Source organism: Candoia aspera, chromosome 2 (genome assembly GCF_035149785.1).
Source record: "Candoia aspera isolate rCanAsp1 chromosome 2, rCanAsp1.hap2, whole genome shotgun sequence".
Classification (NCBI taxonomy): Eukaryota; Metazoa; Chordata; class Lepidosauria; order Squamata; family Boidae; genus Candoia; species Candoia aspera.
This window is the reverse complement of record NC_086154.1, coordinates 76,160,129-76,178,500: the sequence shown is the minus strand read 5'-3', so window position 1 is coordinate 76,178,500 and position 18,372 is coordinate 76,160,129. Positions and strand designations below refer to the sequence as shown.

Sequence of the window (18,372 nt, the reverse complement as noted above, 5' to 3'; positions counted from 1 at the left end):
TGTTATCCTTCTGTACCCTGAGAAATGTCTTACCCATGCTCTTAAATACTGAGTTTTTTATAAAACATATCCTGTTAGCGTGCTATCCACTCCAGCAACATTTACATAGCAATAAATAAAAGTAGTTACTTACCCGCTCCATGTCCTTTGAGGGGGACTAAAGATGATCTGTTCACCATTTCACAATCCGCCTTGTAAGTATTACAGGATGTGTCCACTGTTTCCCACTATTCCTCATCACTAAATTTGCAGCGCTGCTTACTACACCCATACAACACCGGTCTGAAGAACTCATTTTTTTTTTTTATCAAAACCTCAACAGCAGCTTTTGCCACATTCTGCCAGCAGCGGCCTTGAATTGTCCCTTGTATTGGTAGGGGTGTCTAAAGAGGTAGAAAGGGTTGCAGAACCTTTATTAAGCACTTCTTTGGAATCTGAGGCTGCCATATTATTTTCAACCCCGGCTAGGTTTAAACCGGTAGCTGTTCAGGCCTGTCTGCACAAACTTCCCTACCCCTGCAAAGACATGTCAACGAGCCTTGCGCATGCCTGTCGCATGCCCAGAATCGCGGGTGGTCTGGCATGCCCGGGCATGTCCTGAACAAGACTTAACCTCTTTTTTTACTAGCAGACACAAACATGCATGCCTGGAATCGTGGTCCTGACACGTACCCATAATAAGTACGATGACCGGATGCTTGCTGCCTGGTTGATTGTTGCTTGTGAGTATTTTTATTCCCGTTAACATTCCTTCTCTTTTGCCGTAGGCGCGGAATAAATTTTATTAAGGCCATGCTTCAAACACTTACATGTACATGTGGATTTGAGGGTACAATTGGCAAAATACACGCCTTTAGACTTTTTACAAAGGTGAAAGCTGGCTGTGGTTTTAAAAGGGCTTTTTTTCCTGCTTTCAATGAAGTGATTTTAAAAAAGGGGGTCAAACGCAGGCTGGGGCTGCCTTTTAGGGGATCATTTTCCAGTATTCGAGGCACTGATTTTTAGCACTACACAAAAATTAAAAGCATCATTAGGCGATTATTTTTTATTTCACAGGGCACAAAGTAAGGGTTTGTTTCCCAAAAATACAGGGCTGCCTAGGCCTCTGTTCACTTTACTTAGCTGTTTTGGCTTTGAACACCCATAGAATTAGGCTAGGGGTTAATATAATCACGTACCCAGGGCCTTGACCACCTGTCATGTTCCCCGTTTCAATGTTCTGTTAACATCGTAACGTTTCACATGTCAAACCGTTTTTCCGTGTATACCCAGCTTGCTCATTGCTGGTATTTTCCATTCCTGCTCTCTGCTTTGTTTTGGAACTTTGGAATGTATGTTTGGGTTTGCAATCCTATTCAAGGTTACTTTCCCAGGCGCGTGTAACAGTTGCTAGCACCTGGGAGGGGGTGCGTGCTGACAGGTGCTTGGGGCGGGACTGGATTGAAGGCAAGGCTTTTAAGTTTGTATTTGGCGCACTTTTGCTCATTCTCAGCTTTCTCTGTATTTGCATACTATTCCTTTAATAAATCAGTTATCTTTAAGCCCGAGCTTGTGAGACTGAGTATTTGGGATTAGGCAACCATTACACCACCACACCTTTCTTGACGGGGCTAGGTTCAACACACCTTATCTGATTAGGGTTACGACCTCGCGACTCACACTTTACTTGATGGGGTTAGGTCCCGCGCATCATATCCAGCTAGGGTTATAACCTTGCGAGTCCTACACCACATGAGGGAAGGATTATGCACATCACATCTGGGGAGGAGGGCTATGCACGTCATATCTGGGGGTTGGGGGCTGGGCACGTCACTTCTGCTTAGGGTCATGACCTGGTGACATAAGCATCACGTGTGTTTAACTTTGATTACATCACTGACGATGTCGCTGATTAAAAGTACTGATAAGTCACACTAGAAAAAACTATGTACTATTACTACTTACGTTGTTTCAATAGCTGCCAGTAGATCTGTTGCAGCGTGGTGTCCTGAGAATAAAATATTTGCTTATTTATATAAACCAGAGATAAATGTATTTGACTGACAAATACAAATAGACATATTAAATAATCTCTCTGCTATTAAAGCACTGTGAAAAGAATATGGCCAGTTTCCATGAATGATTCAAAGATCTTCAAATATGGGCAGAAGGTAACTTTTGCATTTTTATATGCTTATAAAAATCCAAGTTTATCCTTGAAGTTCAAAAGCATTATGTGTGATAGCTATGATTATTTTTCTTTGTAATTCTTTTGATTCACAGAGACAGCTCCACTGGTTTGATTGGGCCAAATGAACACAGATTGGTAATCCCCAAAAAACCTCCTAAATTGTGCTGCATATATCCCACTGCCCAAAGTTTTTCCTGCCTATCTCAGTAAGATCCACCCTTTATATCTTCATCCCTTATTGCTAGTTAGATAGTAGTTTGTTCAAATTTCCTTTTATGTATCTGTTCTCTGCCCCATTTCCTAAAACAGGAGGATTGCTTTGTTCTTCTTTAGACAGCCACACCACAGTGAGCAGGGAAGAGGTGCTAACTGCCTAATAAAACTTGTCTTGTGGGCTCCACCCACATACTTGGATCAGCCACTTGGATGCTATTTAAAGATTATTAGCTCCCATATAGTTGAGAACACTTCAAAATATAAGCATATTGCCCAAGAAGATAGCTAGGGGCTAAATCATTGATTTTACTGTTGTGATTCTTATCATCTTAATGGCAATAAAGTATAATGTTAGCTCACCAATAGAGCACATCCTTCTTATGCATTTCATTTAGTGTTCTGCATTTCAGTTAGCCTACATTATTCCATTTTTTAAAAAATCTAAGGATGAATGTGATTTCTTTACATATATAGCAACATATTGCTGTCATTGAAGAACATAATCAGTATAGGGTCCTCCTACCTGTGACTTGGTATATTGCAAGTGTTAACTTAGAGCAGAACAGAGTCTGGTAATAACAGATGAGTTGAAAGAATTAAAAATGTACTTGTCATGCAATGTGTCCTGACTCCCAGGAAACACTCTGAGACAAGGAACTGTTCTCTAATGTTTATTGCTAGTACATAACAGTAATCCTAACAAACTGAACAAGCGTGGGAAAAACCCAGCCATATAAACCCCGCAGGTTAAGGCGGTCCCGATCTGTGTCTCTTTGAATGGCTGAACAATTCCTCAGTGCTACGCATGCGCTTAACAGTCTGGAAGGGAGCCCCCTGCTCGCCATCCTTACTCATGACACAATGAGTAGGCTGGGAGAAAGTGCAAGTATTCAAATGAGCAATTTAGCAGAATAGAGATTAGTAGTCAGTTATATTATTCAGCCCCCAAGTAATAAATGAAATGCAAACTCCACCTCCACTTTCACTCTTGGAACCTGCCTGTCAGCCCTTCATGTTGACTCATCATTTGAATCAGCATCTTCTCTCAGGCATGATCTTTAGGATGTGTGCAAAAAAAAAAAATCTCTCAACCCCTGTCTGCTGGCTAGAGATTGGGAATTTGTCTGAAAAACAGGGCAGAACTTTGGAGGGAAAGGAGCAAGAAGCTACATGCCCAAGTGGGGACAAGAAAGAGAGAGCTAATATTCTCCTCTAACCAATCTACTTACCTACCTACCTACCTACTTTCTTTCTCATTTGAGTTATAGGCCTGACTCCATCATGATTCTGAGCGGCTCACAATATAAAAACAATATGGAACAATAACATGTACAGCCTAAAAAGGAAAAAAGGGTCTGGAAAAAACAACATCCAATGAACGAATGATCCCACAAAGGGTCTGCTGTCCACTCTGGCCAAGGGCTGGAGAAATAACCAGGTTTCAAGGGCTTGATTAATTAAGGTCAGATTGGGGGCCTGCCATTTTGAGGAAGGAAATGCAATTGTACCATGTGTGTATTTGTGTATGTGTGTTTGTGTATGTATGTGTGTGTGTGTGTGTGTATGTATGTATGTGTATATATATATATATATATATATATATATATATAAATCTCTTTTTTGGTAATAATTTTTATTAAAGTTTACAAATACAAAAATAAAACTAATAAAAATAAAAATATAAAAAGAAAGAAGTGCAGAAAAAAAGAAAAAAAGAAGAAGGAAAAAAAGAAGAAAGATAAACAGTATAAAGAAATGACTCCCCCCTCCCTCAAGACAAGTACAAACAACTTCAGTAACTTATCACCTTCTCTGATATTTCAATAAAATATCTCTCTTCCCATAACTCATCTCTTATCAATAAACCAATTATAAAATCCCATCATTCAATCCCAATCAGCAAAAGTGCATCAAGAGGTACCAGAAATAATAGCATATATATTTTAACTAATCAAATAAATCATTTGTATATTCCTTTTAACCCAGTGACATATTACTTTCTCTAAAAATACAGCAAAAAAACTATTCTTCCCATACCTTATCTGTTATCTATAAACATATCTTTAAAGCCTTGTCATTCAGTCCTAGTAAAAAATAAATCCATTAAGAGCTACCCAAAACAACATATATATTTTAAATATGATCATATACTGTAAGTCTACTTTGTATGCCTTCCATTTATTTTTAAGAAGCTTGATTTTCATTCCTCCAAATAGTGTCACAAAAGATGATTTCTTATCGTTTTCTCTTTGTCTCCTCTCAGAAACTCCTTCACAAGTTTAAGATGTCTCCAAGATAAGAAAGCCATCCAAGTCAGTCTTCTGATGTATTATTTGTACGTCCCCATTAATTATTAAGACATCAGCCAGTTTCATTTGTAAATCCAGTGTAACACCATTTTCCATATCCTCCCTATAGCCTGACATTTTAAAACCCATTTTCAGATCCACATTCAAATCAGCCTCACTCTGTTTTATCCAGTAAAATCTGCTCTTCTTCCATAACTTTTTTTTTATTTCCATATTTACTTTTAACGTTAATTTACTTCCATAACTGCTTTTGAATCCATTCTTATAATAACAGACATTCTTAAAAGCAATTTCTGAGTGCATTGTTCCCAAATACCTTGAATTCTTCCACAGTCAAATAATATTGCTCCATTCTGTATTAATAAGTCTCTTCTCCTTTAATTATAATTTTAGCTCTCTCTGGTTCCCTCTAGTCAACCTTTAAAGTCCCCTCTTATCGTGTGTTTATTTTTTCTAATCAGCAACACTTTCCCATGGGAAGATTTCTTGCAGTTGGTTTCAACATCTTCATAATACATTTATAAAATTTTAAAGAACCCACAGAAAGTATTCTTGTAATGAATTTCAAAAACTTGTCAAGTCCATCTGGCCCCTTAATCCATTTATAGCTTTCCAAAATCAATGTTCTAGTTACCTTTTGCTGTTTATTCAAAACTAGTTTTTCCTTTAAAAATCTTAAACTTACATAAAACTTCTTTCATCAAGGTGTTAGAATGAAATCTTACCGAGTTTGCTTCTGAGTCAGGAATAAAAAAATTGCATAGGCAGTTGCTTGAATTAGAGGTGAAATTTATTTTCCAAAAGCATGATGCACAGATTAGCCAGCTGCTGGGGCAGCTGCAATCAGGATTTCTCCAAAAGCCTGGGGAAACTTTGCCTTTGCTCTTCAAAAGCTCAGGAAAGGAGAGCCCGCCCTCTAGGAATTCTGGGAAAGTGCAAATAGCCAGAGTTCCAGAGAGGGCACTTTGTGGTCAGGCACCCTGCTCTTTGCAGTTTCCTGTAATTTAGGCAATTAGGCATCCTGCTGAGCTGCAGCTTTTTCCTATCAGCACTGCTACTTTGGAATGTTAACTCTCTGGGGAAGGAATCTTTTATTATTTGATTATGGAGATATCCCTCAGTTTGGCCAGGGAAGAATGTTCACCTGAATAGGTTCTGCTAATTTCTTCAGGGGAAAGATCTTTTGTTAAAAGATCTCCCGCTAAGCCTGAAAGGAATATTCATTTGAATAGCTTGACACTTCCTTTAGCAAATGTACTATATGTATCGCTACTTCAGAAATTATTATTTTTGTCCTGGAAGAGAGTGACAGGAACATGCACTCTTTTCACAATCCAATTTTGAATGCTTCTGCCATCCACCCACATTTGTGAAAGTATGGCTTGGGAAAACCAATAAAATAGACAAGCAGGAAGATTAGTTTGAGAAGAAGAACAGCACCAAAGAAGCATGCCTTTTTCTGATTAACCTCATGTTCCATCTTCAACTACAAGAATAATACCTGAAAAGATTCTTACATGAAAAGATAGAGTAAGGTGAAGAGAATCTTTACAAACTCCCAAAGGCAAAAATGTTTTAGAATCAGAAAATAGGCTTTTTAAATTTTATGTCAAAAGCTCAGTTGCAGCAACAGAAAACTGTTTCTGGGATAAGTATGCTGTACATATGTATGTTTTGTTCTGACTTTTACAATGTGCTGCATTAAATAAGAAGTCTAAAAGGAGATTCTGGTCCTGTCAAACTGAACACTCCTTGGGATCTCAAATCCTGCTAATTGGAATCCAGAAGCCCAAAGTATATTTATGCAACTGCATATGAATAGGAACTCCAGTCCTATCTTGCTATTCAATAATTTAGACAGTATTTGAAAACCCCCAAAATAAATACAAGATAATTTTAAAATAGCTAACAGTCATCAACATCTCAGAAGAACACGGAAGCCTTGCTCAGTTTTGGCATTCATAGATGACAGTTTTGGTATTCCCACTAGAGGTAATGTGGGACCTCAAAGGTGGGAGCAATCTAGTCTTGTACAATTCGGCACTTGCAAAGAATGCCAACCCTTGGGCTCTGGAGTATTGCATAGGGGGCCTATACTAGCCTTCCCTCCTTCTTTGTGCAGGTTTTTCTATAGCTTGTGAGTCTTTAGCAGCAGCATGCACCATTGCAAAGCCAGAATGGAGGGGAAAAGGCTGCTTCTTATTATAGCATTTTCTATGGTAGCTTCTATTCCAGGGCCAAAAGTGAGTGTAATTCCCATTGTGAGTATAATTATACAGCAGGGAATAAAAAAAGAAAACAATTTCTTCTGACCTTTGATAATCTGGCTGACAATACGCACCATTCAAGGCCTGGTTTAAGCTGTTCCATGAGTCAAATGTTCCTTTGTGGCAGTTCCTCTTGCTAATTAGGCTGTTCTGTCCACATCACTCCTTCTGTGTCAAGCAGGAAAACAAGATGTGTCTGATCAGTTGTTGGACAGAAGTCTTTCACCGTATGGTGGTACAGTAATAGGTCCATGAATTGGTTTTAAATGCCCTGTCCAGACTGCCCAGGAACAAATTAGTCTTTGTCCCTATGGCCTCCTGTTGGAGATGTTCCCTAGCCCTCCATTTAAGGCTCCTACTAAAGATTTATAACATACCTTTATTTTTTAAGATACTTTAAAATATTTTAAAAACATTTAAAAGCTATTTTACAGTACCTCCTTGCTTGTTACTTTACACATCATAAAACTGTTGTGATTGACTGCATTTCTATTTTCCTTCTCTCTGAATGAGCTGATCCTTCATCTGTCTCTTGGGACAGTTTATTTGGCATTAACATAGCATTTTGTGCTTGGGGAACCAGTCTGTAAGGTTGTAATCTGTTTTTCTCCAGGACAGAAATGAGCAGTTCTGTAATAAGATGTTGTTATATCCTTGGTTTCCAGCTCCACCACTAGAACAATGGATTGCTTCCATTAGATGACCGAGTGTGATTATTTATCTTTTTTTAAATTCCTATCTAAGTCATACCTGCAGAAATAAAAAATGTGTTTTGGTTTTCTGTGCAATATCAGCATAGCGTCTAAGGACTTATGTAAACTATCACATAGAGAGCTCACTGAATTAGCTTAATACCAAGACTTTATATGTACAGATCCCAAATGAATCTGCTCCCTGAACTGCATAATATGGGGATGGGAAGATAAACCAAATTGTTCTCATTCACAAATCAAATTCAGGAAGTTTTATAGTTTAATGTGGCTAAACATCAAAGGAAAATTTATTCCTAGAAACAGTAAGGATTAGTTCCTCACCTCACCTTCCCATACAGACAGTTATTTCAGTTTCAAGATTATCTTCTTTTAAAGCAGATTGTGTCTGTGCAAAGTATCAGTCTTGTATAGCATTCAGTTGGTACAACCACGCAAGCAGGAGGATGTATCAGCTAAAATACTCCAAAACAAGTTTTTAAGAATTAAAAATTTTGAGGACCCAATATTGAATTAATATCTCAATTGGAGAGTGGTTCTTCCTTTGGTGGACCCTTCCTATGGGTAGTTATTTTGATAACGCTACCAAATGTATCCTTTTCTACTCCACTAGATGGCAGCAAAGAGATATAAAAAGCTCTGCTGCCAGCTTGAGGTAGCCTGCAGTTTTTCAGTCTAGAAATGATAACCCTATTTAGGTAGATATGCAAGAATGATCTCTGAATCATGGAGATCATAATAATAGTTGTAGCTCCATGAGAAATAAAGTTATTACATTATTCCTCACTAATCTATACTGATATGTTATTGAAGCATATTTTCTTAGAATCTTCACAAGTGTCTTTGACTTTCATTTATATGTCTATGTATAAAAGCAATAGTTTAATCTGAAAACACATCTGTTTTGTTGAAAACAAATTAGACACTTCAGATATTTTGATAATATTTTGATCTGTCTTTTTGATTTGGCATGATCTTTTCCTGTTCTTATTGTTGCTGTTAAAATAGTGTATATCGTTTAAGATATCTCTTGAAGTCTTTTTAATTGAAGCAAACCGGGCCCAGAGTAAACATCATACAGTATCTTGAGTTACAGTCTCTCTTTTTGATGTGCCAGTACTGTACAAAACCATGGGCTCTGTAGTTTTCAAATTGACTGGATCTGCTTATTCTACAGTCATGACTTCAGATAGTAAAACGTACAGGGTTAATTCTGAATTATCCTTTATGCATGGAATGGCTAGTGACAGCATTAGAAAAATCAGCACTGGAGGAAGAAAAAGATGGGTTCCCAAGGAGGCTACTCCTTCACGAGCTGCAGTTCTACACCAACTTCCTACCCATGCCACCCAGTCATGAGGCAGATGTTTCCAGTACTCGTTCTATTAGGCCATCTTGTTTAGCCATTATAAACATGAAAGAAAAGGTCAGGATCCTGGCTTGGTTTTTGTGACTATTTCCAGAGACCTAATTTTGTGCAAGCCAATTCTGAACCAAATCTAAAGCTCTAGGTAATAAATTACAAATTCAGATGATTGTGTGGGAGGTGGATGTGCAGTCACCAGGTATGACCTCCTCATGTGTTTTAATTTTTCATGGATATATCCACTGAACAGGGTATAAGCAAATACTATATATTAGATTTTAATAGTTTGAACACCAACCACCAGAGTTCAGAATCCACAAATACACCATTTTGAATCTTACAGCATCTTACTGAAATCAAGTTCCAAAGTCATTTTCCCTGGAGGCAGCGTTGTGACCACATTAGCAGCCTGGTTTAGGCCACAAAGCAAGCCATCCCAGCCCTGGTTGTGGAGCAGAAACACTTGCCCATATTGTCAGCCTTACCAGGAGCTCATTTCTGCAGCCTTCTCAGTGACTCTGAGAGGTAACAAAAATGTCTCCCTCCCACCTAATAAATGTACTCAATGTCTTTTGTAAAGATGCGGTAAACTTCCTTTATTATGGCAGCTTTCCTAATGCATACTGTTTTCCTAGATGGTTAAATGCTGCTAGCCTGAAGTGTAAATATGAACTGAGAAGGGAGTTTTTAATGTGTATTCATTTACAGAACAGTCAATAATGGTCTTATATGTCAATCAACATTTAGTTACTTATAAAGTTGGTATTTCTAGCCTAATCAGCTGTGAAATCTACTTCAAAGAGGCAAATAATACCCACTCAAGAAAACAAATTTAACACGTATTTCCCAGATGGCTAAATACATATTTACACAGTAAACACTGAATGTTATTTTGGTGGTCTTGGCCACCACTACTGGCAGATTTAATGTCTATTAATATTAATGACAGTGATTCTTATTCAATCAGAGAATTCTGCGATTAATTAGATCAGTGATGAAAAAATATATAATAATTCAAGTTGTATGGGTTTCCCTTTTAATGAAATGACATGAAATTGACTGGCTAAATGCTTCTTTACTTGCAAAAAGGTAAATCCAGCTTAATCAGTAATAAATAGGAACCAAGAGCAAATTGGTAGGACCAGTTTATTACTTATACATTCATCCTATTTATCAGTCATTACTCCACAAGAATAATCAAGAAATCTGGACATAAGACAGTTAAAATTGTCTAAACTATTGCAGCAATAAAGTAGAAAGCTTTTCGACTTTAATAAGAGAAGCATCAAAACCTATATGCTTAAGGTTGTTCGCTACTCAAATAACCCATGTTAAATTCATTTTTAAATCTTCTTGGTATGAAATAGCAGGCAACATGAAAGTGAAACAGCACTACAGTTTTTTTTTAAATAAAGATGCTCATCCTTGTGAGTATATTAAAAAAAGTATTTTTTTAAAAATCTGTAGTTGGTTAAAAAGCTAGCTGTCTTGTTTCCTACAATGCTGTGTTCTATAAAAACCACCAAACCACATTTAAACCACGAACACCAAAACAGGAAGATTTATAATGATAAAACCATAGGATGTTGGCAAGAAGTGCTCCAATAGAAGTCAACAAAATCTTCTTCTCCAAGGATGCCTGAATCTCCAAATGATCAGGAGAAGAAAGGTTAGATCAGAAAAATTGCAAACATTGTTATCCCTTACTTCAAAATACTGTTTTTTATTGATCAGATAAGAGGGAAAAAATCATTACTTTTTAAGAGATAAAGGCTATGGAAAGCAAATATCAAATGAAAACAGAAGTACAGTATATCCATAAAAACAGATTATGTATTGGGTGCAAAGTTTTGAAAATGAGAGATTTTTTAAAAAGTTGTTTAATATTATAGAGCAATAAAGTATTGGTATCCTTGTGACACATCCTTCTGATATGCCATTTAAGTAAATAAACTCAAAACTGAAATTCTACATTATAGTTTTAAAGGGATCTCCTAATAGCTTTTATTATTCATGTGAAACAATCCATTGGCCTACTACATGATGCAAAAACATATTCAAGGAATCCACAATGGAGGAAGGGATTGTGAAGATGACAGAACTTGCAGAAATGGCTGAATTGACTTGTTTGATTAGGGAGGGAACAACAACTGCTTTTATAAAAGACTGGAAACCCTTTATGGACTTTTTGATGAAAATGGATAAAAATGAACTGATGATTTCTGGATTTACTGATTAGTAATGGTTGAATATGGGGAGAAGGAAACCATGTTATATAACCTAGAAGGGGAGAAACTCTTTCAATATGTCTATAACTGCTCTAAAGAAGATCAGAAGTTGCTTCTTTAAGTCCTTTTTTTCTTTTTCTTTCTCTTCACTATTGTTTTCAACATTTTTTTCTTTATCTTTCTTTCATACTTTTTTCTATATTGTTTTATGTTTATCTTTTAATTTTGTAAAAGGTAAAGGTAAAGGTTTCCCTTGACGTAAAGTCCAGTCGTGTCCGACTCTAGGGGGTGGTGCTCATCTCCGTTTCAAAGCCTTGGAGCCGGCGTTGTCCATAGGACACTTCCGGGTCATGTGGCCAGCACGACTCACGGAACGCCGTTACCTTCCCGCCGAAGCGGTACCAATTAATCTACTCACATTTGCATGTTTTCGAACTGCTTGGTGTGCAGGAGCTGGGACGAGCAACGGGAGCTCACCCCGCCGCGCGGTTTCGAACCGCCGACCTTCCGATCGACAGCTCAGCGGTTTAACCCGCAGCGCCACCGCGTCCCTCTAATTTTGTAAAAAAAAGTCTTTAATAAAAATATTAAAAACAATAAACAAAAATATATTCAGGGAGCGATACAACATTCAAATTTGATCCAGCAAATTGGAAATATATTCAGGACAAGGGAATGACGGGAGTTTTCACATTCAAAGGAAGCCATGATCATACACTACCAGAGCTATATAGCATTTTATGGGCTTTAGCAATTTAAAGCATACATTCACTTCTAGTATTGTGCACTGACCATCCCATTGACTCATCTTACCATGAAGAGAGTACCTCTTAAGTATTATTATGATGCTCAGCAAGCATTCCATTCTCAGCCCATTGAGAAAAAGCAAATGCTTGTTAATTCACCTTGGAAGCTGTATGTTTATATTCCACTCCAAACTTTGAAGACAACTTCATCCTCTGGACATTCCTTTTCTGGCACATTCTTTGTGAAGTCTAGTACTCATATTGAGAAAAAGCTAATAACCATTTCCAAAACAATATATAGATACAGGCTGGTTGACTTTCTAAAATAGGGAGGGAGGAATCCTCTTCCTCCTACCCCCTACATTAAAAAGAGTGACATTTCATCAGCTCCAGCCCACAAAGAAGTAGAAATAGTGGAGTGGGAAATGGTGATTCCCCAGTGGAGAAATACCTGAGGATACTTCTGACTCTGTGGGAGGGAGGGAAGTATGGTCTTTATTCTTGTCTACAGTAAATAAAAAGATTAATTTTGCTAAGTCGTGTCTCTGAATCTTTTGCCACACAAGCTAATTTTCTGAATAAGGAGTTATTTGTCTAGAAGCTGAGTTTTACTGCCATTCTTGTGGAAAACCTGGCAGGCCCTGGCAAGAAACCATCAGAGGAACATTGGGTTGTTACCAGCACCATCATTTAGAAGGATGTACCCAAACCACAAATCCATATAGGTTACCTACTAATTTTTATCATGCACCATTGTTTTATAAAGAGGTAGTTATATTACAAAAATGTTTTCCGTTACCATTTTAATGCAATGCAGAACTATATCAGTGGATTAACTCCTCTGTCCGCCAATGCACCATATGAAAGTGTTTTGTTTTGTTTTGTTTAATCAAACTGAAATATAACAAATCAGTGGGACATTTGAAGAGTGTACAATTATTCTGTGTAAGAAGAAGAACAGTTTAAACTTTTCACTACTCCATTATAATTCATTTTTTAAATTAATGTTCATTTCAAGTAGAGACAGACAACATATCTGAGGCCTATTTTTTATGGGCGAATATCTGCTTACAAAATAGAACTTAACTGTATCTTTCAGCCATCTTACATAGGATTGAGAGAGCATGTAGCATAGTCTGGGCTGTCTGTCTGATTTAATGTTTTTAGCTGCTTTTATGTTTTGTTCTAGTTTTGTATGCCACCCAGAGTCCACTGGAGTTAGGCAACCAATACATTTAAATAAATAAATAATAGTGTGATGGACTGGTAATAAATGTCTCATTGGCCCTTAAGCTTGCTAAGAGGCCTGTGCCTACAGAGTCTGCTTTGTTATGGCATTGTCCTATTGGCTGCCAGTATGAGAACAAAATCTTTCTGCACTGAAGCTGTACCTCACCAAACTTGAAGAAGAAAAAAACTTACAAAACTAGCAACAATAACTCTATACATGTAAACCCACACAAACACACTAAAATAATCACAAGCTTCTTCCAAGCTTTCTGCCTCCTTCTCCCCTGACTTTTCCACTGTCGCCATTTTTATCCTCCTTTTCAATCCCACCTTTTCTGGTGTTGCTGTCTTCTCCTCCCTCTATCACATTTTATTTGATTGATTGATTGATTGATTGATTGATTTCTATAGACACCCATCTCAACAAGTGACTCTGGGCGGTGTTTGCCTCATCTCTGCGTTTTCTCTCCTCAGCATGCAAGAGAGAAAATATTTCAGCAGCTAGTCAAAAGTTTACACAGTATTTCCTTATTCTAGGGATTATGAATAACCCTCCAGATCTCCATCCCTGACCTAAGCCAATGATATTATCCTAAAAGTACCATTAGTTGTATTTCTATTTAAAATAATTATTTCTGAATGCTACTGCTTTTCCTCTATAAATGAAAGGAAGAGAAAAAGACCAATATAATGTCTAGAAGTGTAATTCCTTTTTTTTTTTTAAGAATAGGACAAAGTGTTGAATTCAGGATAGTACAATTGAAAATCTTCATTTTCTTCTATTATTCTTTGGGCATTTTATCTCAATTTTTCTGTTTTTAATTTGTATTTGGGTCCTTCCTTTTTCCGAGCCTTTCTGTCTACTCTATACCTTCTCAGCCATTGTCATTGTATGATTTGAATTATCCCTCCTCTTTTGACTGGAATCCAAGTACCCCACAATGTTGCATTCACACATGGGATTTTCATCTGCTTCTTAGATATGGGTAGGAAAACGAAACAGCACAGAGCGCCCCCTGAATTTATCCACAAGAGGGTAGCAGGCTGTATCCGTGAATGTTCTAAATCTGAAGGGTGGAATAGCAGAGGCAATTTGCAGTCCTCAGGGTCCTCTGAAGTTCAGAAAGCACCTAGGAGATAATGTCATTGGGACAGAATGTTGTCAGAGAATAAACAGTCTCCTGCTGCTGGATTAAAGCCTGGGGAGGTGAACTCGCTTAGGAAAAATACACACAAGCAGAAGCAAGCTATTTCTGGCATTTTCAGAGTGGGAGGCATTAATCTTGCGGCAAGATTCATTCACTCTGCTTTTTATTGTAGTAGAATAGAAAGCAAAAATGTAATTCTGAAAAATATGCAGTGATTCACTGGTTTGCTGATTGATTTATCTCATGTATTTACCTTGCTTTAGTTCCCATACAACAGTTGTAGGCATGGCTTCCATCAGTATCAACAAGGTACAGAATCTTGTTCAGGATTTCAAATAGACATGCTTTGATATTACTAAATTACTCACTTTTACAGGTAGTTTTGTAACCTTTTTTTCATCTCAAAATGGCTAATTTTTATCATTTGTTGTGGTGGGTCATTACAGACATCTTATAAGAGGTTTTATATTTAGGGAAGAGGAGTGTAACCAATGGCTGTGGGGTTCATGCAGTCATCCAAAGGGACCAGGGACTTAAGAGTCCTTTCAAAACTTGTTGATGGACTGTGATTTCTAAATATTTAAGAAAAGAGTAATTAAATCTAGCTAACTGTAATTAATTAAATTTAATTTTAATTTAGCTTATATTTTTATTCAGTAAGTATTTGTATTCTGTTCCTTGCCTACATTTTGGACTGTGAACCTGAATAACCACTTACTTACTTATTTAAAACATTTATATGGCCCCCAATTCAACCAAGGTGACAAAGCCTAACGAAAAGAATACAAAACCATAATACCTGCACTTACAAACAATAATGACAGAATAAAACAATGATCCAAACAGCAGTACAACCATCATCCAATCAGGGCACCAAGGCATCATGACCCAAAGTCCTAGGGAAAGAACCAGATCTTGACAGTCTTTCTTCATACTGTATGTCAAGAGGTCAATTGTTCCATAAGATAGGGGCTGCCACTGAGAAAGCGTACATCCTGGGTCCTGCAAGATGGGATTGTTTCAATGAAGGGACTGTAGTAAACAGAGTATCTGCCCTCCCCTATCAGAGCATGTGGGGAGGGCAGATACTCTGGAAAGAAGGTGGTCCCTCAAGTAACCCAATCTTAAGCCATGCAGGGCTTAAAAGGAGACAGCCAGCACCTTGAACTGCATTCAGAAGCCAGTTGGGAGCCAATGCCACTCTTGGAGTAGTGGTGTTACATGGGCCTAGCAAGAAGCATCAATAAGTACCACATCACTGCATTCTAGACCAATTGTAGCTTCTGGATGGTCTTCAGAGGCAGCCCCATGTAGAACGTGTTGTGTTTATTTATTTAAATTTATTATAGCTGCCTGCTCCAACAGACTCAACCACAAGGTAAGGCATAAGTGACTATGAGCAGATCCTCCCAATCCAGGATAGGGCACAGTTGGTGCACAAAGCTAAGTTGTGCAAAGCCCCCTGTGGCCATAGTTCCCACCTGTGAATAAGGTCCTTTATTTGCCCACTCACTCCCCCATGTTGCACACTCTTGACATCAGCATCAAATAAGTCCCCTATGTTTATTGGGTGAGAGTAAAGGCAATGGCAAACCACCCCACTATGGTCTGCCAAGAAAACATCGCAAAAGCGGCGTCCCCCCAAAGGGTCAGACATGACTCGGTGCTTGCACAGGGGACCTTTCACCTTTCACAAACAATCCTTTTGCACAGTTCCACAATCAATATGTCAGCCACGAAGCCCTCAATTGTCCAAACAAGATGAATGGCATAAAACTACAGTACAAGAAAAACCTCCTTATATTTAATAAAATACAGGGTTTTTGTTGATGAGAAATAAAAGAATTGTTCTAAACTGTAGCATAGGGAGTTCCACTTCCATCAGATCATTATATCACGGATTCCATCCTCTATCCGGACTACTTGTAACACTCAAAACTGGGACTTTGAAATATAGGTGAGACAGGGAAAGGGCGATCCCAATAAACTATAGCAATAGAATTTCCTAAGCCAGCATAAAGAACTGGAAATTTGGCCAAATATATTGGTACTAAGTAACAAACAAAAGTAACTTGAAACTCAGAACAGAAAAACTGATTCTCAAGGTCCTATTTTGATGAGAGTGTTTATTTTCACATCTCTGTCTCACTCCACTTTTACATCCAATAAATGGTGTTTGTTTTGTTGTGTTTACAGTGCAAGTTGGAGTTTCATGCCTGCACATCTGGCAAAAACATTGCAGCTCGCTGTGAAGGGCCTTGCCCATGCCTTCCAGGACAAGAGAGTCCAAAACACAAGACTGAGAAACCTGGTGAGTTTACCTGTTGAATTAAATATCAGATTTCTCAGTGAATTTTATTATCGTAATAATCTGGAAGACCAATCCTATGCATATTTGTTTAGAAGTGAGACCCATTAAACCCACTATTATTTTCCAGAAAATAATAGGATTGCCATTTATGTATTGATATTTGGTTTACAAATTTTGTTGGAATTAAGGAAAGAGGTAAAAGATTATTAACCATGGCAGCATTCTTGAATCCCAGACTCAACGATAAATACAGAATGGCTCTTGGAGCCCTGCAGCTGACTTATAAAATGTTAATGCAAGTTCATGTTAAGGACAGTGCAGAACAAGCACTTGACAAGTACATTATCTTGTTAGTGAGAAACTAAGAAGTGGGCAACGAAGAACCAAAAATACAACTGCTTATTTCTGTATTCTTGAAGGAAATATTTGAAGACTTTTGGTCAAGAGCCCCATCTTGGATTTCTAGTTAGCATGTCAAATAGTTTGTATCTACCAGTGACTATACCTGACTTCTCAGTTGATAGCAAGAGATCAAAGGACCCAGTTTGGTCTAGTAGTTAAGGTAGAAACCAGGAGACTGAGAGTTCTAGTCCCGCCTTAGGCAAGAAAGCTGGCTGGGTGACCTTGGGCCATCACCCTCTCTCAGCCCAACTCACCTCACAGGATTGTTGTTGTGGGGAGAAAAGGAGGAAGGAGTATTAGGTATGTTCACCGCCTTGAATTATTTATAAAAATAATAAAGGTGGGATAGAAAATGAATGCATGTATGCATGCATGCATGCATACTGTTCCTGGATGGCCTAAGTCAGCATTTGTTACTACCTCCATTCCTACCCCTAGATTTCAGACTGCAACTATATGTTTTGGGAGGACTTATTCAGAATTGGCCTTTCCTACATTCCAGAGCAGCCAGTCATTGCAGAGGAAAAGTAATCCTTGAAAATCGCAAACACCATAGAGCTGGAATGCACAGTTCTTTAGATGCCTCCTTTATGGTAGATCCAAAGAACTACTTTTTGAAGATAATAATAATTTATTAAACTTTTATGCCACCTGACTCTCAATGACTCTAGGAGGCTCACAACAATTCAACAAAGAAATTACAATCAAATCAATAACAGATAAAAGATAAAGATAAAAGATGGCAAGTATGATGAAGCAAGAGGTCTCACTCTTCCTTGCGAAAGGCCTGGGTGAAGAGCCAGGTCCTCACAGTTCTTCTAAATGACAGCAGAGTGGGGCCATCTGGATCTCAGGGAGAACCTCATTCCAGAGGCCAGGTACTGCTACAAAGAAGGTTTGCTTCTGGTGTCCCGGTAGATGGCATTGTTTAATTGAAAGAACCCAGAGCACAACAGCTCTGCCATGCAGGGCTTTACAGGTAACAGCCGCCATCTTTATTCACACCAGGAAGCAAACTGGCAACTGGTGCAGCTCGCGAAGCAGAGGTATTACATGGGCATGCCCATTACTGCTTGCATTGCCACATTCTGGACCAGTTGAAGCTTCCAGTTGGTCTTCAAGGGCAACCCCATGTAGAACGTGTTGTAAAGCCATGAGGTGACTAGGGCTTGAGTGACTGTCTGACAAGTCCAGGAAGACCCCCAGATTGCCTACCAAGCTTGAATGGGGAAGTGATACTCCATCCAAGGTCAAAGATGGAATATCCCC

At 38.2% G+C, this 18,372-nt stretch overlaps 1 protein-coding gene across 1 annotated transcript in view; it reads left to right on the top strand.

The window, feature by feature from the left end:
* The window catches only part of SPOCK1 (SPARC (osteonectin), cwcv and kazal like domains proteoglycan 1), a 532,754-nt gene that overhangs the window by 404,453 nt on the left and 109,929 nt on the right, over positions 1-18,372 (top strand). Inside the window, exon 6 of the mRNA XM_063292278.1 lies at positions 16,587-16,701. Within this exon, the coding sequence (XP_063148348.1) occupies positions 16,587-16,701 (115 nt within the window). The remainder of the gene's footprint in view (positions 1-16,586; positions 16,702-18,372) is intronic.